This window comes from Rhea americana, unplaced genomic scaffold (genome assembly GCF_003343005.1).
Source record: "Rhea americana isolate MKP2758 unplaced genomic scaffold, rheAme1 scaffold_41, whole genome shotgun sequence".
Taxonomy (NCBI): Eukaryota; Metazoa; Chordata; class Aves; order Rheiformes; family Rheidae; genus Rhea; species Rhea americana.
In genome coordinates, this window is record NW_028186546.1 from 5581695 (window position 1) to 5608268 (window position 26574).

The window sequence follows — 26574 nt, forward strand, 5'->3', positions numbered from 1 at the left end:
TGGTACGGAAAGAATTTTTTTTATTATTATTTTTCAAGCTTCCAAGACGGTATTACAAACAGAGAGCAAAGTAAAGCTAGAAACGAAATACTTGACAGCATCTGTTTAAAAATTACAGCTAAGAAACCTAATAAAAGTTGAATAAACAGTTACTAGAAATAAAAATTTACACATATGATATTTGTCTGGGATTTTTATTTCTTTAAAATAATTCATACAAATGGTTACAGTCACAAACATGATTTTAACCAAAAATATTGCTAGCCTACCACATTACCAGGAAGGAATCAATGTAGGCAATGAAATGCTGCTACTTTTCAGTAGTCTAGTGCCTTTTTCGCATACCACCAATAATATATACTTTAACTGGTGACAAAAAGCACAATGCTCGTTTATACAAAACCTTTTTTTCCTCAAAATCTCTTTGCAAGGTTGTCTTCATTTTGAAATAAGGGAATTCATGCCAAAATCAGGAGAAACTGTTTTTCTTTTGTTTACTAAATYATTCTAAAAAATAAGACAAGCAGGTAGAAAAAACAATGCACTGTGTGGTGTAGAAAGAAAAATGGGAAAAATTCATTGTCCTGAGAAGTTTGCCAACTGCCTCATTTTTGGGCATGTTTTAAAATATAAAAGAAAGGATTTTTAATCTCAAAATTGGTTTGCTGAATGCCTCCCTTATGTTTTTCCTTGTCGACAGCTAAGCAAACAAACCCTTTTTAATGTTCTAAAAACTGTACACAGACAAGTACATTCATGATATAATTAACTACTAACTTCTCTTGCTTAACAAAGAACCCATAGGACACAGAAACAGTGAATCAGTCCACTGGACAGGGACAAACTACAATTTATACGGAGGAAAAAATGTTTCCAAATCTTCTTTTTGTCTCCCACCTTTTCCTTTTATATTGTATATTGGACCAGTTTCTAAAACAATAGTTGTCTCCTCCTGTAAGTTCATGGTTTTGCCTTTAATCAAAATCCAGGGTGTTTTTGTTTTTGTTTTTTTTTTTCCACGCGCTGAAGTGGAGATCTCCAATGTTGGGAATGCTGTTTTCTTAGGCTACAATTGGTCGCTTGGGTGGTCTCTATCAGCTTCTGGTTTGACAGTTTGGCCAGGGGAAGGAGCATGGGGCGGGTGGGCTACAGCAGGGAGGCCGTGTGATAAAGACATTGGATTGGGGACTATTCCTTCTACTGCTGTAGGTATGCCAGTTGGAGCCACACTTACAACACCTGGGGGATACCTGCTGAGAGAAGGAAATAAGAACATGCATTAAAACCGAGAGACGGCTGACAGGAAAGCCTGCCTTGCTTCCTAGAACTAGAGATGTTTGTTTTATTTTCATACCAGATGTGTTAGTATGGCTCGAGATGAGATACCATATGCAGATGCTGTTAAATAAAGCAATAGATGCTGTATTTTATCCAAATGAGAAATAAAGATTTGCTAGCTTTTTTGGATTTAATAGCATGAGTGACAGTACAGCAACAAAAACAACCTGGCAGTGCTGCTCCTCTCTGAAAGTACGATCTTGAATTACCTCAACAAGAAATAGTTCAGGTTAAGTGTGTACTTTAAGTATCTGTCCTCCATGACTTTTCCTAATTTCATCCTTTGGGGATTTCTTTTCTTTTTCTTTCTCATGTGGAAATTTTGTGCTGGTTTGAAAAAAATCTTTAAAATAATCTTGTGATTTTAGTCTCCTAGAAGTGCAGCCACATCCACACACTCTTTAAGATGACAAATTCAAGCCTATTACACCTGAGTAGCATTTTCCATTCCAAAATTGCCACAGTACTTGTCTAAAASAGGATCAGCACTTGTTATGCAGARAACAAATGCTTTAGGCAGACAGCTAGAAAAAGATAAAAACACGAACAACTGTGCGTGGTTTTAAAGACTTGTTACTCTTTCCAGGTGAATGCCAAAGCCTAAATATTTTAGGAATTTAGCAAAAAATTACCCTGTGTCTCAACGTGATTTTATGATGACTGTGAAATTACCAGGATAAAACACCTTGCACGTGTGTTTTTTTGCAGTCCCCAAGTTCAGACGAAATTAATGAACACTGGTATTTCATGGTGCTGATACACAGAAACAACAGCTACACATCAATGCTTTCACAAAAATATGTTTTCTCTTTAGCTAAGAACCTCAGTACCAATTTGCAAGTGATCTCCTGCTGGCCATTGGCACTGACCCTTTGGTCCCCTGCCCCATGCCATTACAGAGCTGCATACTCAACCTTTGTTCTCTTCTGCTGCATTCTGCTTACCCAAGTACCTTAGCAAGAGTGTTACCCATTTTRTAAGTCTGAAGACACATGACTACAACTTACACACCGTGGCATTTGCTACCCTATTACTTATTTGAAATTAAATGTGAGGAAATACACTTGTAGTCTAGTCAAGCTTTTTCAAGTGTCACAATATTCTGCAGCTGATTTTCTGGTCACCAGAGAGTCCCACGCTGAAYGCCTCAGGGAATTTCACACCATTTCAATAGCAGCTTTTCTAAAATAATGCATGCTTGCACTGCTCATCTTAAGTTCCCTCAAGTAGATATAAAATCAGGGTAAAATTCATATAGAACAGCAAGGAAACTCGTAAGAAGAAAAGCAGCATGAAAGCATGTTTATTTGCTCCCTTTTCTTTTCTTTTTTTTTTTATTTTTGTGGCTTCTACCAGAAAAGCATCACAGTAATTGCCTTTTACAAATTCCCTGCCACCATGGCTATCTGATATGACGCAATGAACATGAAGACACTAGATCTGCCCAGTCATCCTGGAAAAGATTCCTACACATCATAACACTGATTGTAATTTGGGGTGAATAACCAATGTGTGAACGATCACACTATCTGTAGGCCAAAAAAATTTGTTGTCAGGCTATAACGCAAGGAACTCTGCACATATTTATGGGGTTTCCTACACTAATTTCTTCTCCRGTGAGGTGCCCTAAAATTAATTTGCAACTGCTAATGAAATTAGTTACTTGTTTCAGTACTTCAATTTGAATCTTATTAATCAAATTTGCTTTAATTCCTGTGAATACTGTCTGACTGGATATTGCTGTATTTTTTCAAATCTGATTTTGATTATCTGCTTATCTGTTACTCTGGGTATTTGGTGTGTGTGGGGGGAAACAAAACCCAGGAAATGACTAAAATTTCTGTTTAAAAGATGAGCCTCTTGCACATAGCAACTGTTTCTAACAAGGAATCTCTAGTTTCTAATGACATAGTCCCCAAGCATCAATCTACTCGAGCTAGGACAAATCAAGGAGATACCAGATTCTACAACTGTGTTTCCCCCACAAAGAAATTCAGCACTTCCCCTCTTGAAAATGGTTGATGCTAGATCACGGGCATTAACAGTTATCTTAAAAGCAGAGTAAGCAGTTCAGTCTGAACACCTGTAATTCTGATTTGACTCTAGACATACTCTTTGTATATAAACAACAATCCCCTTGGACATTAGGTTGTAAGTTTTCTAACCGGAATTCTGTCCGCCAGCACCTCTCATCAGAAATACGCTTCCTAAAAACTTCTGATATCCAGAAGCCCGACAATTGTTTTTATTGACCTAAGGCTACATACTTACAATAGCCAAAACAGTGATAACATAGCCCTCTACAGAAATTACATTTTGCTTGACAACTCTTGTCTCCTTTTGCCATGCTCTTTTGATATTTTTGCCCTCTCTTAAATCAATCATCTGTGTTGTTCAAATCTTATCTCTGAAAGGAGGGCATATWAATTCAACAGTCTCTACACAGGCATTTTTATCCCACATAACTTTCCTTTATGTTGCTATTTATCTTTTCCTATTCTTAATCAGCAAACACATTTCCTCTAGCACTTCATAAAGTTGCTCTCAATCCTCTGCCTCCAGCAGCAGTCAAACCACCTGCCAGTTTTAAGTTTTAAATTTAATTTAAAACTTAATACTTAATAAAGTCCATTTAATTAAGYTTTTGAGAAAGCAGAAGTGAGAGATCAGTTGCATCTCCTCTGCTACTTCATACTCTTCCTTCCCCTTTCCCCACTTAATACCATTTATAAAGAAAATCTCTCTTACCTTAAAAGCAACTATAATTTCCATGCTACTCTCCCACGTTATTATTATTTACACTACAGAAGCACCTTGAGCTCACTATGTTAGGCACTGTACAAAAAACTGAGTCTGTCTCAAAGAGTTTACAATTTAAACAAGTGCTGTATCTTAAGATACCAGGGAAGAATCTTAAAATCACCAGTGAAATACCTTAATATGAAATAATTTGTGAATGGTTACCATTATCTGACTACATAGAGTCTACTCTCATCTMAGTACCTCTTAGGTACCTGAATACTCTCATCTTTTACCTGTTAGAAGGCAGAAAGATATATCAACATTTCTATAAATTGCATAAACACTGCTGGCTGTCAAATTTCACTATGCCTGTGTTCCAGCCTCTAACCTGCACTCTGTGACACAGGAAATGGCAGGGTGTTTACTTAACAAGCAACTCAGCAACTTAACAAGTATGCAGGAATAATACATAAGCAGCATATGCAGTGTTGCTTCACCAAGACTATTACATATCGTTCCTTCTCAGGAATATTATTTATCTTTACTCAAAGGATCCGTCCTGTTTGCTTGACCTTTTCTGTTGATACGGTGTCTTGCATTTTGCATAGTAAATGGTTTTGTTTTCCACAGAATACAGTGATATTCAGATGATCTGGATTATATCTGCTGATGAATGCTCAGTGTTCTTTGTTTGTGATAACATCTGGTAATTTAGGCGTTCTGTCCCTTATCAAAATTCAAGTAAATGATATACACAGAATTGTTAATTTTCATTCACCAAAAGAGCTATTTGCATTTTTTAACATATAAATTATCATCCCAGGTCTTATCTCCTAACACAATTACATGAAGATGATACAGCTATTAGCACATCTGAAAAACTGCACTTCCTGTGAAAGAGTCCAGAACTTAACTAGTTGAATAYAATCTTGTAATGCAAAGACAGTCAGACAAATTTGTTTTGAAAAATCAATTCAAATTCTGTAGTTAAGGCAGAATTGAATTCAGCTTCTGGAACTGATTCCTTCATAAAGTCTGTGCTTCAAGTTCCATATGTTTTCTATTGCACAGAAGTAACAACTGTTCTCACCAGTGCTCAAATACTATTCTATTACTCTCCAAGCAGAAGCTTTTTATGTTTGTAGTATGATTCTACATTCTCTTTTGAAATTGCCCTATTGAGTTTTATTTTACATTTGAAAAAAGCAGTGAAGTCAAAATTTAACTTGTGATTAATCTTCTCTATTGAAAAGGAACAATATCTAAAGAGGCATGTAGGTCCTCCACATTTACATTGCTCAAATTAAGTAAGTAAGGTCTTTGGCCTGAAAAAAAAAATTAACTCCCAAAACATTCCTAAGTTAAAATCCATTCTGAGTTGAGAGACTGCCTTCTGCCAGACTTGTGACCCCCAAAATGAGAACAAATTGTATATTTGGGCATGCAACCCTGTTCTCAACTGCCATGACGCAGTCGTAGTTATTACCCCCAGTTCACAAACATCTGTTTCAATAGTATTCAGCTACACCCTCAGTAGTCCAAATTCAAGTCAATGAAACTACATGCTGCGTGGAAAACAGCATGTGTTTAAACTTTCCATTTAAGTAAAAACAGCTGCCTTAATTCTTAGGGCTATTGACACTTTTCCCATAAGTAAACGTCTTGAGCTGATCTGAGATATAAGTATATTGATCAAATCAGTTAGGATTTTTCCTTAACACACTTAAGGCTACTGGCAAGGAGACTGTGGCAAAGGGTGGTGACCCTCCCCACCATCATCTCTCCATCACTTTCYGACAGAAGCGTTGGAATTTTTTGTGACATTAGAGCTTTGCTTCATTTCCCAGTGCAGTACAGCTGGGTTCTCACATGGAAAAACACAGAAAGAATTCCCACACCCATTAAAAGTATGGGATAGTCCTCCTACAGGACAAAGATAAGATAGATCTTCATATGATGTATGAAGAATAAGAACAGAAATATTAGGAGAAAAAAGTAAAAGAGAAATAGTGAAAGTAATACACTGTCCCTTCCCTCAAGGCACTGCCTTTCAGCAGCAGCTTACAGCTTTCTCAGCCACTTTCATCCTATTTACAGAGTAAATTCCATACTGAAAGATAAAATTGCAGAAGTTTTTCATAAATAAAAATAGTGTGAATCTGACTACTAGGAAAAATGTGCTGCTAGGACAGCTGCTAAGGATAAGATTATCAAGCAAATAAAGTAATTAAGGAATACACATACTTGACTGATCAGTGAAAAAACTGACTGTCTGCTTTCACAATTGATCAAGAATACATTCAGTCCCTCAAATTCTTTATATGGAACATTTAAAAAATTGTATGTAAAACTTAAAAAATACTACTTTAAATATATTCTCGTAATTGCCACAAGCCATTCTACTTCTTCATTACTGAACTTTATGTTCTCTCATATRTCTGAAGGCTACCAAAACACATAACATTGGTTTATTATTACTGTAAATCCTTCTATAAGCAACTATCATTATCTTCAGCAAAAAGAGTACAAATTTTCACTGCACTCACTGCAGATGACCAGCATGTTTTATCGGAATACATAAAAAATATTTTTCAGGTATTACTATTAGTAACCACAAAAAAAGATAAGGAAAGGAAACTTACTGACACACTGCATGACTAATTTCAGAAAGCAGTAAAGAAAGATTTTTCTCCTGAATGCAACAATTACAGAAGCAATGTACGTGGGGCCTAATCCAAACCAGTCCATTTATTAACAGGAAGGTCTTTTCTTTACCCTGGAATACTTACCTCTGAATTAAGGAGATACTGCTTTTACATCTGCAGCGTGCTTACCTGTACGCAGCACCATTAAGCTCTGGATGAACAACTCCAGGATCCATGCTGGCCCAATGTGTAGCTGCAGTCAAATGATCTTTGTTAACACAGTTTTTCAGACTGTCTGGAATACGACCTGAGACGAAGTGAGGGAAAGGGAGAAAAAAATGAAAAAAATTTTGTATGATATATGCTCTGAATGCATATGTATTAAAATAGTTATAAACATTTGCACATATAGACAGTACATAAAATCACACTATGAGCACATTTTTAGTCCTCACTGTTCCCTTTTGTCTGGGACTTGCCTACTCATACTTAAAATGCTCTGCATACTTTTTACTTCTCTGTCACTCTTTAATTATCTTTATAACCARGATCTGAATAAAACCATAATCAGTAAGATTCATGTTTTCCAAGAAGCTAAAGCTTGAATATACAGCATGGCTGCCACCCAAATTCAGTGCCACAGATTCCTTTTCTCTGTCTTTAACTTCACTTTTCTCCTTTTTCTCTCCATGTATAATAGTAACAACAGTAATAATAAAAATCTTTGGAAAATCTGAGATAACATGAGTGTGACTGAGGTATTTTTTCCTGCCCTCCAGATCTTACCTCTTTACCAACTGCTCTTTAAATGTATTTACTGTAATGTATAAATCCTCAACCATTTCCTTCTTTTCTAAGCAAAAAATGAAATCTGAAAACTTCCTTCTTCATTTCTTAACTACTTTTACTTAGTATCATTCAACCCCTAAAGCACGGCTTTAGTTTTAAAGCACAAATACTGGAAAATCTGTCAACTCAGTTCAAAACATGCTGGATAAGCCTCTGTCTTCCACGGAACTATGTCCAGTCCTGTAGAAAATGACATGAACAGATACAATTCGTATTTCCTGTACTGCAACTGGAATATTTCTATCTGCCTCAGTAGGAGATCAACTGGATCTAATGTTTTTTTCTGATATCTGTTTTAATGTGTTCTTTCTGAAATTTAACCTTAGCGTGCATAGAGGTGAGAAGAGCCGGTTTCAGTTAAGCTCTACTATTGTTGGCAATATCCCAGAAAACATTTAAAAAACTGATCATGCTCTATCATTTAGTTGTTTTATCTCCATCCTCCTCCTAGAAATTTGGTTAAAAACTTCACTACACTTTGCCTATTAAAAAAAAAAAAAAAAAAAAAAAGTTTTTCACTCAATTGTTTTTTTCTAGTGGGATGCTATCGAATCCTTGTGCCTCCATGCCTCATGCTCAGGTTACCTGAACTCACATTCTGTGCAGAATTTGAAAGGGCTTCTTAGTTCCAAAATCAGACAAGACTCCAGTACCAGCGAATGCCTACTCTGACTTCTCCTGACTGAAAACCATTTTATACTTTTTTGCCTTAATATATATCCACTTCACGCCCTGCCAAAATTGCCCTCTAATTTACATAGTACCTTTCTGTTTCTGGTGCTTATCCTCCTCCGGAATTTTTCGATTGCAATCACGTCTTCCTTCCTGCCCCTCTCAGTCTCCATTTTTCTAATCTCTGTAAGGAATGTTCTACTAGTCTCCTCTCATAAAATATTACTTTATTGTAAACATATTTCATAATGATCTTTTCACTTGCCATGTTCACCCTCCCTTTTCTTCTATCACTGTTTTCAGTGATCATGTTTACTTAATATTTTGAATGTTCTGATATTTAATCTTCTCTTGTTTTCATTTTATACTGCAGAACCTCATTGGCATTTCTTTTCCACAGCAACACATCTTAACATCTTTATCTTCAGATGGTAGTCATATTACCCAAGTATGCATTCATTTATTGTACACCTTTTTCCAATTAGTTTCTCACCCCTTCTCCTTTCTGTTCCCCCTATGGTGTTCACAGATTCAGTTTCATCCCACACTTCCTGTATCTTTCCTACATTTGTTCCACTGCAATTCAATGTCTTTCTCACCTCCCTAATGCTGGCCTCAATTTGATCTTACTACAAACCATGTGCAAACACTGAAGTGATGACAGCTTTAATACAAATCACTGACTTAGAACTCCGATAGCACAATCGCCCACTTTTAAGAAAATAGGTCTGTCTTTCCATGCACATGTGTGTGGGCTACTGCACGATACCTAACATAAAACTACCTCCACAGAGCTGACTCTTACCCAGTTTTCAGATCTTAGACTATTAATGCTTGCTGGCACATCAATCATTACCCAAGTAGATATGGTATGGYGGTTTGTGCAATCTTTCCCAGGGCTATTTGGAGGCATTTAACAGTTATGCAACAACTTCATGAAGGTACTATTACAGTTCTTTGGGAGTATACCCACAAAAACCAGTTTCAGCTATGGGATGGTCAGGTTCCTTAGGTTACCTCTAAAATGAAGAGAAATAGGCCTGTAAAGGGCAATTCAAATTTAAGAGGTGCCTTTAATCACCRCCCAGACTCGAAGAGTCATCTTCTTTCTGCACAGGCGACAAGAGAAACTAAATTGTCCAGCCTCTCCAAGCAAAGGATTTGGGAAAGGCTACCCTCAGTGCTTTCTGTACAGCAGAGCAATGTGTTGGCACTGAACCACCCTCAAGGTGACACAGATGGCCCGTCATGTCTATAAAGCACTCAGTCTACATTGCCAAGGGGAAAACAGCAAAGTCCTGCTAAAGAGAGGACATTAGTGCTTAATGAGTCATTTTCCAGTATGAAAATTCTTCCTTTTATTTTAGGCTACAAGGGATTCAAACCAAAGCCAAATGGCCCACACTTCTCWTTTTATTTATTAGCATTGCATGTTCAAGACATAACTGTTTTTTCTTTTGTAAACAGTTTACAATTACATGGCAGTTATACAACAAAGAGGCTTCACCCTTTAAAATGTCAGACTTCTTTAGTAATGCTTTAAAGAGAGAGACATCTTCTAAAATAGAGTACCTCCCAACAAATACTGAAAACTTTGTTTTGAATTAAGAGCGAGTTGTTGCAATAAGAGCACTACCAGAACTATGTGAACTTTAGGGTAATGTTCTGCCTCTGAATATTACAGCCTTAGAACATTGAAATCCCATACCATTTTTTAATACAAATTTGGATGAACTTTGGAAAACAGAAAGAAGCTGAAATAAAGGGRAAAAAAAATAAAGGAAACAGTACTGCTTATCATGAATACAAAGGGGCATTTAGGGAAARCTATAAAAGATACCAGCAACTTCTGGCTCAACTACAGTCAAATACATCAAAAGGGTAGTATTTTCAAGAAACAAAAAGAGATTTTTTTTTTAAACACATCGGTACATTCCTGTTACATGGAAAATACTTCTTTTCAAGTGCCTGATTTCTCTTTACACTTTCAACAGACTGCCCAAATTATCTATTCCAGGGTGGGAATACTTGATGGGTATTTGCTGGTTTTGATTTGCAGTATTAGAAGTAGTAAACAAAACCTAAGTTTGGCCATTTTCAACATCTTCCAACAGTGAAGAATAAAAATGTTTGTTGAAATTTAAATAAACAGTGAAGAAGGTAATAAGGTGTGTCAGTACCTGTGATTGCCCTTCGGATCTCTCGCGCTGCTTCCTCCCGCATCTCAATCGAGGCTTGTTCACTATACCAGGCTGCATGTGGGGTACAGATCAGGTTTGGTGCATCCTTCAAGGGACCCTGACTAAAGCTAAATGAAAATTTAAAACAAGATCAAATGACAAAAAGTATTTGGGGGGAGGGGGATCCAGAGGGATTTGTACATACATTCAGATTAATTTCTTTAACTGAMATGAATTGTACCAATATTCCTTGCTGGATTTGTTTTTAATTGTCAGTTAATTTAATACGCTACTCATGGTATAATAAAGTAACAATGATCTGTCATAGACTCAAGATATCACCTAAATAGCACTAGTAGCAACATTAGCTTCTGTCCAATGCACTTTTTGCTAATTACAGCCACTGCCACTCCAGTTCTGGTGCAGAAATGCATAAAGCGAGACCCAAATCAATTCATGATGCCACTTTATTTGGTCCATTACATCGCAGTTTTATTTCATTAGCAAACAAATCTTTGCTTTCTGGCAGAGTCACTGTCAAAGTGACATTTAGTTAAATAAAGAAAATGAGTTACAATTATTTCCCAGCAAGAAGTGTGTCATGAGCACCCTCAACATTTTTTGATACTTAGGTATATTTTCCTGTCATTTTCAACTTTTTTTCAATCCTGTTGCAGTACAGAATCTCCACAGAAATAAAAAATTTACTTGATAGATTGCTTTTCAGAGGGAAGCAATAAATCTATGTGAAAGTGCTATCACCATAAATACAGAGTTAGGGAACTGAAAATAGTGGAAACTTACTCCTCCTACCTATTTTCAGTTTTAATAATCTTATAGTTAATTGCAACAACAAGGGAACAAATATTTTAAGACAGAAGTATGCTTGCAGAGTTGGTAATAGTTCATAAAATGATAATTTCATCTTTAGTTCAACAGAAGTCAGAATAAATATCTAGCAAAGTTTTGCATGCTGCCTTCAGACAGACATGCAGCACTGAAGCCAAAGGAAATTGTGGCTGTAATCCTGCAACTGAATCTCTGCAGATGGCATCTTCATGCAGTAAATGGGGCTTCCTATAGGTACAAAGGTCTGCTTGTGGAGATCTGAATTGGGAAAGCATATACATAGCTGAAAGCCCCTTGAGCTGTTAAGGCTTCAGCTTTGCCCAGCACTATTGCACTGTAATAGTTACATTTAAAAGTAAACAAATGCAAGATAAGCATAAATAATACTAAATATTGGGATTGTGTCTCAATGGATATAAAAAGTCTTCAAGGATACTATTACTGTTTTTTAAAGCTTTTACTTCCCCTGTCTCAGCTGATGCAAGAGAGACTTCCCTCTCTTCAGAATCTTTTCAACCTACCCCAAAGTACTAAATCTGTTCCTCTTCAAGACTTACATGGGTTGTTCCAGATAAAATTAAGACTTCTTCCTGCCCATACTGAAAAACTGGAAAAGGCTTGTCACATGCAAGCACACAGCTACAGCAGTCTATTCTGACAACTTTAACTAAAAAGGCAGGGTCAAGACTCAAGGACATCAGAGAGGCCTGTTTCTGACAGGAGTGTTTATATCATAATACCAATGCCACTTTGGGAGTGGTATATTTTTGCCTAAAACTGAACTTCCCAGTGACATTCAGAGAACTCAGGCTACCAGCTCCGCTAATGACAGCGGAGTTGTTGTTCTCCTGACAAAGAGAAAGGGTGAAACAAGACAACCTGAATTCCAGTCACCTCCCTTAAGTTTTTTGCAACCWGGCACATTTTTGGCTTTCCTGCAGAAGGTATCTGGATGGAAAGTATGTCTTTCCTGCAGCGAAGTGTCATAAAAGCAGTTGTTTCTTGCACCAACTCTGGGCCTTTCACCTTCTGAAAGAGTCTGTTCAGATATGAACATTAGTTTCATCTGAGTTTTATCAATGACACAGAGCACTCCTCTCAAAGCCATAGGTCGCAGAGCCACGCCCGCAATTTGAACTTGTGTCCCTGATATTTCTGCTGAAAAGTCCATTAGATTTTGATTTTTTTTTTAAGGAATTAAATCTTGGATGTCACTTTTTTCACTTCTGACCACATGAACAAGCTCCATCTACATTTGCATTAGTCCAGTGCTGCACAGATTCATGTTGCTTTACTAAGAGTATTTAACTACTAAAGGAAGGGAAAACTCATTTACTTGTTGCTGTTGATTGCATCATGCACTACGACTTAAAACTAAGAAAGTGAACAAAATAAAAATAAAATAAAGGAAAAGCACCTGAATGGTTCTGACTCATGTACATCTAAGGCTGCCCCTCGTATCCTTCCTTCCTTCAGGGCCTGTGCAAGTGCTTTTTCGTCTACTAACCCACCTCGAGCTGTGTTGACCAGGAAAGCCCCTTGTCTCATCTAGGGAAAGTTAAAAACAAGAATGATGAAATAAAAATAAATTAAATAAAATCGTTGTGGCATTATCTTTTACTCAAAAGAAGCATCCATTACAACAAAGACTATTCAGCTGATTTAACCTGTAACAGTTGTCTTCCCTTTCCATTGGAAAGTACCACAGAAATGTGATACTTCTAACATAAAATGCTATTTCACAGCACTTAATAACCTTTTGTTTCTTGTAAGTAGTGTCTTTTAATAGAAGCGTTTCATGTATTGTGCAGTAACATGATCAAAAGATACAAACGTGCATATGAAACTGACAGATCATTTTATGCCTTTTTATTTCACTGTGAAATTGCATCCGACAGAAACTATAGTACATTCCGAAATTCATACTTTGTGGTTTAAAACTTTCAAACAAATAAAAGCCTACATGAATTTTTCAGAAGAAATCAATGCTTTTAGATTTCCAAACTCTTTTGCCTTTAGTTACCAAAATACAGTAAATCTATGTTTTATTTATTGGTACTACTTCATCTTCCTCCTCCCCATAAGATTGTTCAAATAAAGGTCTACAGAACTCTTACAGTATTCAATTAAAAGGCATGAAAATGAATTTAGTTGAGAATGCTGTGTGCCCTGGAGAGAAGCTGTGCTGTGCATTGTGCAGATTAGCATTGTAGATAACACAGAGTGGGGTGGGGACAACTACAAGAATTTACACCCTAATATATCCACAACATGAAAACAAAGTGGAGGTTCAAGTAAGAGAGATAGTACAAATAAAGAAAAAANAAAAAAAAAAAAAAAAAAAAAAAAAAAAAAAAAAAAAAGATTTCTATATCCTACATCCAGCCACTCTAGTACTTCAGCATCTTTTACCAGGTGTCTCAAATACAGATTCTGATCTCAGAACATTTCCATGGATGAAGGTAAGCACATGAAGAGTAGAAACCATGCTGAAGATGAGTGATAAAACTTYCATTTTGATTTGACTCCATCTCTCACCATAGGAACATGAAAACCCCCACTATTTTAACATCAAATCAACTACTTACAACCTATATATCAAACCAGAGCTCATCTAAATGGGAGTAGAATCCTCATCTAAAACACTGATTTAGAATGCCAAATTCATGAACAACAGGCAGGTTTGGAGAATGTCAGCTAGGATTTCTTTTCTTTCTTTTTCTTTCGGTGAGATCTTTGGAAATATTGAACTACTAAGACACTTATGCTTGCAGTAAGATTATAAGGAGGAAAAAAAAAGATAAAGTATTTTACTGGTCAACTCACTAGCCTTAATCTGGCTTTGCCTCTCTCCATTTGCAGAGACTTGGGCTGTGAGGGGAACATCTATTGGTCTGTATAGCATATCTAGCTTGACTTTCAGCAGGAGCAGAACTAAGGGTACTTCTATTAGTTTCAGGTAATTATCTTGAGAATTACAGCAGTGATGACTGTAATTGTGGCATGAGCTTAAGTTGGTCTGGCAACAACACGGGGTTCTTCATGGGAACCAAGAAGATGGACACCATCACTGTACTTGAACTATGTAATTTAGCTGTGATAACTAGATTAAAACTAGCACAGGAGGGCTCACCGAAGCAGCAACCACACCTGCTACACAGACATGCCAAAAAGGCTCGTGGGAGCCTATATAAAGACTTTCTATTTTTGTGCTTTTGCAAATGGAAGGGATAATGTGATGTTTAAGTATAGCCTAGCCTATTTATACACACTTTGAAGATCTTGCAATTTGTAATCAAAGTCAACCCTACCGAAATCTTCTGTCCATCCATAATAACCTTACTTGAGTTTTCATCTTCAGGACTATTTACAAAACTTTAAAATTAGTACTAAGACAAGCCAAAATCAAACAGAACATGGACGCGTAAATGCATTGTAATGGGAATGAATTATATGAGTCATGATAAACTAGAAGGGTGGATGCAGTAGAAGATGACCTTTTATAGTGGTAGAATCTTGAAAGGGAATGTCACAGCTAAAATTGCTGACTGATGTTACAATTCACTTTCATTAAACCCTGCTGAACTACTTTAGAAAGGTACTGCATTTAATTGCAGCATCTTCTTCCCAAATCTGTAAAATTAAAGGTAACCTCAGCTTCTCTTAAGAGTACTTGACTATCATGGGCTCAAAAATCACAAGTGTGAAATAACTCTCGGAGCCACTCTGGGACTACAGGGCCAAGCATGATGGCTAGGCAGAATGCTGAGTAATACAAAGGAAAAGCCACTGAAAAGACTAACATCAAAATTTCTAATAAATTTTAAGGTTACATAATTTCAGATTCTCAACAAAAGTCAGGATGAGACTTTAGTGAAATGAGATGCACCACACTTCTCTGCACTTAGTTTAAAAACTGATTATTACATGAACATGCAATACTGGGCAAAAATGGCATGCAATGCTCTCTAAGATTTTTAAGTCAACTATAGCATCTGTCAGCCTATTTTGCTCTTTTCACTACATATTCAGAAGTGCTAGTCTACAAACTGATCAGGAGTGATCATAGGTGTTATGATTTTCTTGTTTTCAAATTTAGGTAACACACCAGTTGTTACAATATAGATAGTTTTATCTAAATTTTTAGCTAAAGAAAGAACTATCATCTAACATTTTAACCTTTGCTTCTAAATAAAGAATAGTAAATAGCAAGATAAATGCTTACAACACACTTTTAAGTTCAGATTTTATTTGCATTTCACTTAAAATGGCATCAGTCTTAATCTTTTTGTTTTGTTTGCTTCACCGATGAATACACTGAGTACTATCCAAAGTTCATCCCATTTATCTATCTCTACTCAAAAACTTCCTATGGTACACTGCCCTAGTTTCACTGTCCACTATAATGACTCAGCACTGCTAAACCTCTAAAAGGTCCCCCTGAAATGACTGGAATTCTATTTGGGTTCAGATGATGGCTTTTTTTTAACCTTTATTTTTTAAGAGTTTTAAAACCCAAACCTTGATTTTACATTGGGATTGGTCTACAAAATCCTCTACTCTCAAATCAAGGTATGCGTTGTATCATTAGTTTTCTGCCATGATTCCACACGAACGTGGAAGACATTCAGTAATTACTTCAGTTCTACTAAAGTCCCAGAGCAGTAGGTGCAAACTATTTCTCAGAAGCCAACCAATGATTTTATGTCAAAAGAGTACTACCATCATTGTTACCAGCAACTATATATACCTGTATAAAGAACACTAAAATGTAAATCAATTATTTATTATATCATTAGAATTTCTTTCCTGTGCAAATCTATATTCTTACATTTCATGGTTGTATTTCTTACTGTTATCTGCACTAAGGTTTGAAAATAGAACCTAGGTATTTAATGAGAAAATCTTACTATTGAATTAGTCAAAAACAGAGCAATTACTCCATGTTTAGATTATGAATTGATTTTAATATTACCTAAAAATTTAGGGAGATGTTGGTACTAGTCCAAAGAAGTATTATTTTTCCCAAATAATGCAGTGCTGTAAATGTGATTAATCAGTGAAACACTCTGCAAACAGTAGGACTGAGCACAGGGGGGCGCCATTTAGTCATAATCCTTAAATTATCTATGAAGAACTCAAACTGACGAACARGAGTGAAAGACAGAATTGCTATCTGAAAACACAAGCAAAGGAAGTAGCTACCAGAAGTTACAGAAGTGTTTTTAAATTAATGCAACTTAGTTAAACCTGAATAATATGTAGAAGAGCATATCATTTCCATAAATGCAATGTTACTGAGCAAAAAAGACAATAAAAATAACAATACATAAGGCGCACACTATTTCCGTGTCAGTTATATGTCTGCTCAAAGTACTAAAGGAAAAAAAAAGTTTTCAAATGAGAATCTGCATGTTTACGTAAAGAAACTCTGTAATGTGTCCGCCACCAGCACCGGTGTGGAGGGCACCTACAGAGATCATTACCTGCTTTATGGTGAAGTCGTTAATAAGATGATGATTGTGTTCATTCAAGTTGCAGTGCAGGGTAACACAGTCACTGTGGAACAGCAGGTCCTGCAAAGTGCTCACCCGCTGCAGTCCCAGAGCACGCTCCATSCCATCTGAGAGGTATGGATCATAGAAAATGACACTGAAGCCAAAGGCTTTGGCACGTAGTGCTACTGCTTGCCCAACACGCCCTGCGAACAAGAGACACAGTGAACACATACGTAAAGGAGCTGGTGTAGGTAGCCTGTTCCTTCCTATTGCAAACACTTGTATCAAACAATACAGTTTTGCCCAGTACACAGAATTGGATTTTAAAAAGGCAGTCCCCACCCCAACTAGAGATCCTTGTTAAGATCAGTAACATTAAATCTGAACTGTCCCACACAGCTTTGTCTCAAAGCAAAAGGTCTGCACCTTGCACATGGAGATCTGAAATGCCAAAAGATGTCATGTAATCCACAATAATCCACATAATAGAAGCACTTGCCTGCTGGGCTTGCTTATGGTAAAACACATCCTGCCAAGGACCTACTCTTACCCATGTCTGACCAGCTGGCTTTAATAAAAAGCTATAAAATTAATCCTTAAAAAKGGATGCAATAAAACGTAATTTGTTTAATCTGAAGCTCAACCATACTCAACACACGGAATCTCCCTTCTGAACTAGTATTTTCTTCCATTTTGAGAAACATGCATTCAGTATTAATATTCAGTATAGGCATTAAAATGCCTATAACAAACCAGTTATTTGAGTCTTTTAAAAATTCTGTATCCATCTACCTAAATCATGAATACAGCCCATCATATGGCACCTCAGTAAGAAGAGGAGAGTGCAATACCATTTGGTATTCTTACTGTCCTTGGCTCTTCCCTGCTCATCTTTCCTTACAGTCATATTATTTCAGAGCTGTGTTTGAAATTGCTTTTCAGGCATGATTCCATACCACATGTGCTAGGTGGTGTGTATTTCCCTCTGATACACTACCAATTAAACAATTGCTAGAGAAAATAAGTAGCATATCTAGCGAGTAAGACTATCTTGAAAAATGTAAACTAAAATACTTTCCAGACTAGAAMACTACACGCGAGGTACTCACATTAGAGTATTACAAATTTTAGGTAAAGACATTTTCAGAAGTAGGTAAAGACATTTAGGTAAAGACATTTCAGACATTTCACTAGACATGCACTAATAATCATGTCTCAGATTAAAAAAACTCAACAGTTTTCTTTTTAATATCTGCATTTGTTCAAAAAAAAAAAAGAAATAACACAGGGAAATCCCGCATCTTTCCAACTGTGCTTTAAAGGATTTCCCTCTGCTTTTCAGTTTCTCTCTGAATAAACTTCAGAAGCCACAGGAAGAAAGGTTTTCTGTTGATCATTTAACCTGAACACAGTAATTCTGTAGAGCTTGTTGATGGATGTGCTTGGAATATTAAATAGCCTGTCAATCTGATGGGGGCTGTCTGCTTTCCTTTGGGGACATAAACTTAAAACACTCTTCAAAACCTTTCATTTCAAGACTTATGTAAAATGTTGTTTGTTTGCTTTTCAAGATTATTTTTTTTATAAACAAATTAGCCAATTCTCAGCGCAATGTACTATTTTTCAAATTTTGGCACGTTCACAGCTCAAGATACCAGTTACATASTGTAAACAATGTATGTCTTTAGAAGAAGCATATCACATTAACTCCATTTCATTTTCACRAGCAATATTCTGTCATCTGCTCTTTTTACACTCTTTACAACACTAATACCTGAGGGGATTTACAGTAGTTAAATCTCTTACAACTGGATCTCCATTTAAAGCTATGCTTTCCATTCATTGAAACCAGGCTAATATATTAAAACCATCTTAAATATGCACAGTTTCTTTCTGAAATACTTGGGAATAGTATGCATATAGATGGGCAGAACTGTCCCATTAAAATTGCTTTATAGGATAAAGGTCTTCTGTAACTGACAGTTCATATTTAGTCATACTCCTTAGACAAAATCATAGATGAACAACCACATCTGCYAATTCCTTTTTAAATTACAGTCAGACAACACAGAACAACTATATACTTAAACCTATGACAGCTTTTTTTTTTTTTTTTATGAAAAATCTTCTATTTTATAAGCCTATCACAYAGACATGATGGGTGGCTCAAAATCTACCTCAGTACCTCAAGAACAATAGACTGGTRTAGACAGATTCATGCCTTCAGGGCAACTTTATCTTAAAAGTATATACAATTGCTACAAATATTCACGAGACTTGGGTGCTTCCAAGAAAAGGTGAATTCTGAAGCTGAAAATATTAAATGAACTTCTTGGTTTGTGATAGAGGAAGAACACACAAAACGCATGTTTCATGTAATTGCAAAAAAGTAGAGTTAACAAAAGCCTAATTAGAAATTTAGAAGTTAKAGCTTTACACAAAGCTGTAGCAAAGCCTGTGCATCAGTTCAGTGAAACCAGAGGCACAAGAAGATTTACATCTAAAATGCCTGGTTCTGCTGTTACAGTGCGACTCAGTCACTCCCCCAAAAGGCTCCCAGTCTGTAGGTGTCAGTGAGCTGATTTGTGAGTGACAACACAGCAGCARGAGTGCTCAGTAACCCCCATCCAGGCACTGGGTAAAGAGCACCCACCAACACCGGTATTACGAAGCTCTATAAAATGCCCTTCAGTACCACGGAGATGTTGACGACTTGCCTGCAGACTTCCACGGAAAGTAAAGGTGCCTTAATTGACCAGCTGTTACTGCCTATGCAACAGCAATGAGGAATTTGGATAATTCTTCACCTCTCTTGGATAATTCTGAAATGCGGCTTCTTGAAGAGTGCTGTTTTGTCCTATTTCCTGGTGCGTACGTAAACAGAGCTAGCAGGACTGCTACGGCTGCAACATTTGGTGATGCCACCCTATCTGGTAATACCACCCAACTCTTAAGACCTAATCTTGCCCGATAATGCAAATCGGTGCTTTGGCCAACATCTACTCAGGATTCGTGAATGAGAGAGAGAAACCATGAAGCAGATGAGGCCACACTGAGTGATGACACTGATTATGATGTGGAGACAAATGTATTTGGAGGCAATCTCACCTCTTGCGAATGAGGAAATGCATTAACTACTAGTCACCAATATTTGTGTGGGGAGGAAAGGGAAGAGCGCGTGATTTCATAGCCTTCACTGTTATAAAATGATCATTATTGCAGGATCACGTCCAACTATGTATTCATCCAAGCACTTACACGCTGCTGCTCATAAAATATTCTTAAAAAAAAATGAGATAAAGGGTGAAAAGGTAGTGACTTTTTTTAAAAAAAAAAAAAGAAATACATGGCTTGCTATCCGAGCTTGTGATGCATCACTTGAAATACAGGAGTTCAGATTGCAATAAAGATTAAAAGTGATGAAGACATCTTTTTTTTTAAATGATGTCTTATTATTACTTATGTAAGGTTCAAAGAATCACACACTCCATAAGGACAGAAAGAAATGCAGGCTTTGCGCTAAGGAACTCAGAGGCTAACCACAAAACTAAGCATTACACTGTAGAGTCTTTTGCCTTTTTTTTTTTTTTTTTCCTTATCATCAACCTCAATTCAAGCAGAGGATGAGAAAGGGGGTTAACTTTAAAGGAGGAGTATGGAGTAATAGGATTAAGCAGGATACACCAAGTGTCAAAACCAGGAATGTGCATGAAAGAAGGCAAAGAAAAGAGAGTGGGTGATGGAAAGAAAAAGGCAAGTGAGTCATGAAACTTGGCTAGACCAGTGGATAAGGAAGTGAGTAGTTGGAGCTTTGGAGAGAACGACTATGTCATTCCCTAGCAGAGATAGGGAGACCTAGGGTGTTTCTCATTGGCAAAACAAGAAAGAAGCCCAGAAACGGATGTGAAGAAAGTCTGGACTTAGCTGTTGCCAAAGGAAAGTTATATAATTTAAGCAACCCATTGCAGAAGAGACTGAAGTTCAAGACAAGAATAGAAAGTCATAGCTGGGAGATAAGAGATAAGCATGTTAATGAGAAAGGAGAGAAACAGAGATACTACATAGAAGGAAAAAAAAGCAAGACTGAGTAACAAAGATGAGAATTGATAGTTTTGTATGTGCTCCATAACATCTTAGTGGTTCAGCAGTTCTGATGCTGACACATCTTAATAATAAAATAATAAAGTGAGGAAAAATGACACATGTGGGAAAGGGACACTGGTAGGAAAATATAACCTAAGGACAAGACTTGAATATGATTGTAAATACAAATTTTGGTCTAAAACTAGGGTTAAGTAGCCTCTTGCAATCATCTGCAATGGAAAAGAGTACATCTTAATCTAACTGCCTGAAGTGCTTAGATGGAAACAGTACAGCCCTATTTTTAAAGACTTTGCTTTTTATTCTTTGTTATTATGTAGGTACATACAAGTTTGCTACAACACGAAGTCAGAATCACAATGTTGTGCCTATTCACACACACACACAAAACCGAACTGTGGGTGCTTTCAAAACTGACTTTAAAACATTTTTCCTGGAAGTATAAAGATTCCATCTGTAGCATGAGCAATAGAAACAATAAAAGAATAGAGAAAATTACGGGTTAACAGATGTGTGCCTTTAAAATCKTATTTTATTAGCCTTTTAACATACAATACACACAAAAGGCTTGTTTTTTTTCAAAAACAACTAGCACTTTATGTGACATTGCACAAACTGGCACTCTGATTATCCACTTGTTTCTCTATACCTTTCAATCATTCTCAACAAAAATAGTAGATAAAAAATGCATTTAAAAAGTTCAATAATAAATGAAGATTCACTCTTATTTCAGTCTGGAATTTAAGTGCAATACAATAAACACAGCGCCAACAGGTCAGATATCTCTGGCAAATAAGCTTACAGTATCTAGATCAGGGCTTGAATTTCAAAAACTAGACATGCATTTCAATTTTGAAAACACTGCAAGTGATTGACTATTATTTACGTATGGACGCTGTGACTGTGAGTACAATAATTACTGCATGCTTAAATGAGGTGCATAATTACATAGATTGGAGAAAGCAACTTCATGACTAACTTCCTGAAAGTCATATTTTAAAGGCAATTCTCTGACAGTGAAGATGTTCTTGCTGCCTTGCATACTCATTCAAACCAGTACTACGTTATGCCAGGCTATTTTCAGCTTCCAAAAGCAAGAGTTAGTGGCTTGAGTTATCTGACAGCAATGTATAACTGGAACAGTCATTTAAGTACTGAAGATCTTCTGAAGTATGACGTCCTCTTGTCAAAATCTTATTATTAATTCCTGTGGCTGAATACCACAGCAATTACAGGCACAATCTATCAGATCTTTGATAAGGCAGGCACATGACTGAGTAATTTTCATATAGAAACTGACTTGCTTGTTTTTCTTCCCTGCTTCTAAAACAGACAGTAATTAATTCATCCCAGGCAAACCTGTCCATCTGTTAGATGCTGAAACACATTTAGGGACATTCACAGAGGTAAGTAGGTGATTTTATTAGGTCTGGAAGCATTTCAAACTTTCTTGCATATATTTTTCCTCTCATCTGAGCTGAAATACAAATTCAAATGCAGCTCAAACAAACGCAACAAATAACTGCTCTGCAGGTTGTTACTGCAGCAAAGATTTTTCAGATATGCTAAAAAGTATAAAGAAGAAAGCACAAACAGACCAGCTATGACAATGGATAAGAAATACAGCATTACTGCATAACATAATAATGGCACTAAATACACCTGATGTTGGGTTAAAGTAGCATGATCCTTGTTCTGGAAAAGGGAAGTCTCTTCATGTGCCTGGCACAAGGCAATGATAGCAGGAAGATATACAGAAGTTCAAAGAATTCAGAAAATAGTAACAACAAAAGTTGTTTGAGGGAAGCAAGAGGTAATAAGGAAAAATATTTGAGAAATATAAACACCAGGAACAAAGTGTTATTATCCAGAACGCTTAGTATGAAGAAGTGACTCGAGTGTTCCATTTTTCTAGATCAAATCTTCCTAACTCTTTTAAAGCAACGTGAGGCAAGGAGCACGAAAAAACCCTCCGAGACAACATACCTAATCCAATAATGCCCAAGGTTTCCCCTCTGATCCTGGCAGCTCCAGACGCCACTTCCCGAATCTGTTCGACGCTCTGTACCCTCGTGCCTTCCCGCAAAGCCTGGTGAAGCCACGTAGTTCTCCTGTACAGGTTCAGAATGTGGCACATGGTAGAATCTGCTGTTTCTTCTACTGAAGCAGCTGGCACATTACACACTGCAATCCCTGAAAATAACAGCGGAGAGAGGATATCAGTTTGCCAAATATTTCTTACCTTTCCCCATCCAGTGGTAATCCAGAATCAAAGGAATATGGTATTTTAATCTACAGGTATTTCAACACTTGCTTTGCACAAGTAAGTTCCTGACTGCAGTGACAGATACAGTAATTGACAAAATAGGTGAYACGTATGTATTTGCAGATTTTTTTAAAAATTTATTACTATTTATTGTGTTTCAAAATTAAGGCAAATGGTGAACAGACAACTGAAACCTCAAAAGGAATGTATTTAAGAAGTCAGGTAGTTTAGTAACCAAGTTGATTATCTTTTAGTAAGCATTTTACACGCACACAGGGCTAAGTATTTTGAATATAAGGACAATGAGGTTAATAACTATTGTTTAGATTTAATTTTGTGAGTTAGCTTTCCGCTATTGAGCGGATCCCCCCAAAAGCTATCTATACAAATTATTAAAGAACTAAATTACTTAAAAACAGCAGCAATTCTTATAATGCCCTATGGGACAAGTACTATTATTTCCAACATATATATGGGCAATCACGACACAGGTAGGGACAATTTGTTTTGTGTTGCACAAGGGTGTATAGCATTGCTACAAATAGTACTGAAGTCCTTTCCTGGTCTCTCATTAAACTATTAAAGAGATAACTCATCTAAGCATCAACAGAGAAATATAAAATGTGCTTCTGCATGGGATATAAAGGTAATGCAAGTCTGTGCTGCTAACAGTTGAAAAGTTAAATAGCCAAAAAGAGGATACTATCAAGAATTTACAAGACAGATTTCCACAGACAGTAGTAGAAGCTGGAAAGATTCAATACTCACTACATTCTGTTTTTACCTCAAAAACAGATCAGGCAACAAGCAAATGCAATTGCAAATATTATCACATTCTGCTTTTTGGACAAGCATTTATCTTCCAGTACTCAACATAGAGCAGTTAAGCAAAATGTTGTTTATTCAATAAAGTTTGTGTCCTGTTTAACTTGTCTCTCTAATCTTTCTATTTACATTCTGTTTATGTTCCCTCTCCAGTCATCAGCTCTCACTAACATTTTTGTCTCACTAACATTTTTGTCTCAACTGTATTGACTGAGATCACAGACAGCACAGTATAATTTCACGACAGAGAAAAAAGTATTTTGTATGGAAGAACAACTAGTACTGCTTTTACTGTCTATTTGTTTGGACTTCTACATAAATAAACATTCAATGAGCCCTCAGTTAACACCAGGATATCTTACAAAGCAAGGAAAAAAATTTCTTTTCATTAATAGTGATCTGACAAATAATAAGCTGATACCATATTTATCTATGTTTTACATTCAAATGCCTTCTTTCTGCTGCCTGGTACCTTTTTCAGCCCTCTTAGATCAGTAAAAAACAGCCTCAAGTAGGCTGCACAATTATTTTTCTTCTTTCTGCAACAGAGATGCATGTCCGGCTGAGTCACTCTTCTTAGACTTACAAAGATAAAACAGCTTCGTTTGCTGAAATTTTAATCTCGGCATCCTGCTAACACCAACGGCAGTATGAAACTCACCATATTTTAAACTGAGGAAAAGAGAGTGAGAGTAGGGAGAAAAGTACTCTTTGTTTTCACTGAAACATCCCTCTGTGTGGATCATATTAAACAGCTGTATTTGTTTATACAAAAAAGGTCCTTCTCAGGGAGCAAAAATGCAGATTTTACATGGCAAATCAGATTTAATAAGCATGTCTCCTAATGGCCAGTATCAATGAAACAATGCTTTAAAAAAAAGATGAAGGAATTGGATTATATTTTGGGGAAGAGAAACAAAGAATTGAACTCACACCTTCTTCCCTAACAAGTTTGCCTAGTAAAATTGTAAATTTTAGGAATTTCTTTTTCCCCGCATTTTCCTCCCCCTTAAAAACAGCTTGTTCCAGAAAGGCAGAGGTAGAGTGAACCACAAAAAGCAGCAAGAAAGAGACAAGGGTATGAAGGAAAGAGGCATTTCACAGAGGAAACGATAATGCATTCTGCCCTCTTATCTCACATCCCTTATTTCTGTGCTTCTCTCCTTTTTCTGACTGCTTTCAGTGACCTGGTGCACAGGTTCCACAATGAAAAACTCAGGGATCTACTGGCTTCACCCTTAACTCCCATTTCACTTGCATTCAGTTACACTCACACCTCGTATTTTCTAGTCAACTATTAATAAACCAGAGAAAAAGCAGATCAGCTTTTTATCCAAAAACATCCRCTTTAATGCTTTTCAATAAAAGCTAAAATAGTAACATGAAGATAATAGCAAAAGAGGAAAACCGGTAGATGCCCCACTAAGGAGCTCTCTGAAATATACCTGAAAAAGTCAGAACTAGATTTCTGGAGTAGGTTATGCTTTAAGGTCTAAGGCCACAGTATATTTCATGACTGAACTAAAGCTTTTTACAAATTAACTCTCACATCGCCTCCTCGAGAGGCATATTATTTGTATCAGTTCAACAAACGGAAAATGGAGCAACAAAGTGACTCATATAAGTAATGGTGAGTCAGTATCAAAATACTAAGTAGATGCATTTGAATTTCAATTTGTTTGGGCTACTGTCCGGCATGGAGACCTGCACAGAGAGGCAACAAACCTGCCGAGATCCTCCTCTCCTGTCAGCAGTTCTCAGCACCACGGAGGCTCCTGAGTGCACTGGGGCCTTTTAGCTGCACTAAGAGTTTGGCTTTGGACCCAGGATTTTACCCCAGGGCAACCTCTACATGAGTGTATGTTTTCTGTGGATCACAGTGTACATGCCTAACTTTGGCACTGTTTATAAAAAGTAGGAATACGACCTTTGACGCCTTCAGATCTGATCTGTTCTTTATATGCACTTCCAATGAAATTCTTAGCTTCTGCCTGATGTGCAAAATACAGAGCCATTAGAAAAAGGTGGTTATTTTACTATCATTCACTGATAAGCAGGACCATGTTACAGCTCCTCGCTAGATGAGTAAGACTACTAACAGGTTGAAGCACTGTAATGTTGAACTATGCATTTCCAAAATCTCCCCAAAACATAATGGAGAATATATTTAATAATTTGCCCCTACTTACTCACAAAAATACAAAGAAAACTTAGAAATTTATTTTCAGTGGTCCAGTTTTACCTGTATACTACAGATACCARAGGAATTATTTTTAAGCAAGCAAAGGACAAATCCAATTGTTGCTTTTCTACAGTGAAACACTAGGCACCAACTCTTCACACTTCTACTTTCTACATTTATTTCGAGGCAAAAACAACTAAATGTCCTATAAAAATCTCTATTTCTGTTTTACGGAGCGCTTTAGTACTAAATCTCATGCGTCATAAGCAAGTCCCAGGCAGCTGATCATGATCTCATTTTTATTCAAACAGACATAGTTTGCCATATTGATGGAATTATATATTGGGATTGGATTACAGTAGGCAGTAGTTAAAATACACAACTGGGGCGAAAAATAAAGGAGGAAATATTATGACCTTACTGTCTA

General features: G+C 36.7%; 1 protein-coding gene across 7 annotated transcripts in view; it reads right to left on the reverse strand.

Moving 5' to 3' along the window:
• Window positions 1-991: 991 nt before the first annotated feature.
• CTBP1 (C-terminal binding protein 1) overlaps window positions 992-26574 on the reverse strand; it is a 247935-nt gene continuing 222352 nt past the window's right edge. For 6 of the 7 annotated variants that reach the window (XM_085314707.1, XM_085314711.1, XM_085314708.1 and 3 more), the window contains 6 exons: window positions 22861-23067; window positions 16762-16976; window positions 12693-12823; window positions 10427-10554; window positions 6915-7032; window positions 992-1253 (listed from right to left, as the gene is read on the reverse strand). In XM_085314707.1, the coding sequence (XP_085170833.1) occupies window positions 1067-1253; window positions 6915-7032; window positions 10427-10554; window positions 12693-12823; window positions 16762-16976; window positions 22861-23067 (986 nt within the window). In that variant the 3' untranslated portion in view covers window positions 992-1066. The remainder of the gene's footprint in view (window positions 1254-6914; window positions 7033-10426; window positions 10555-12692; window positions 12824-16761; window positions 16977-22860; window positions 23068-26574) is intronic. The other variant, XM_085314709.1, reaches the window with a different exon arrangement.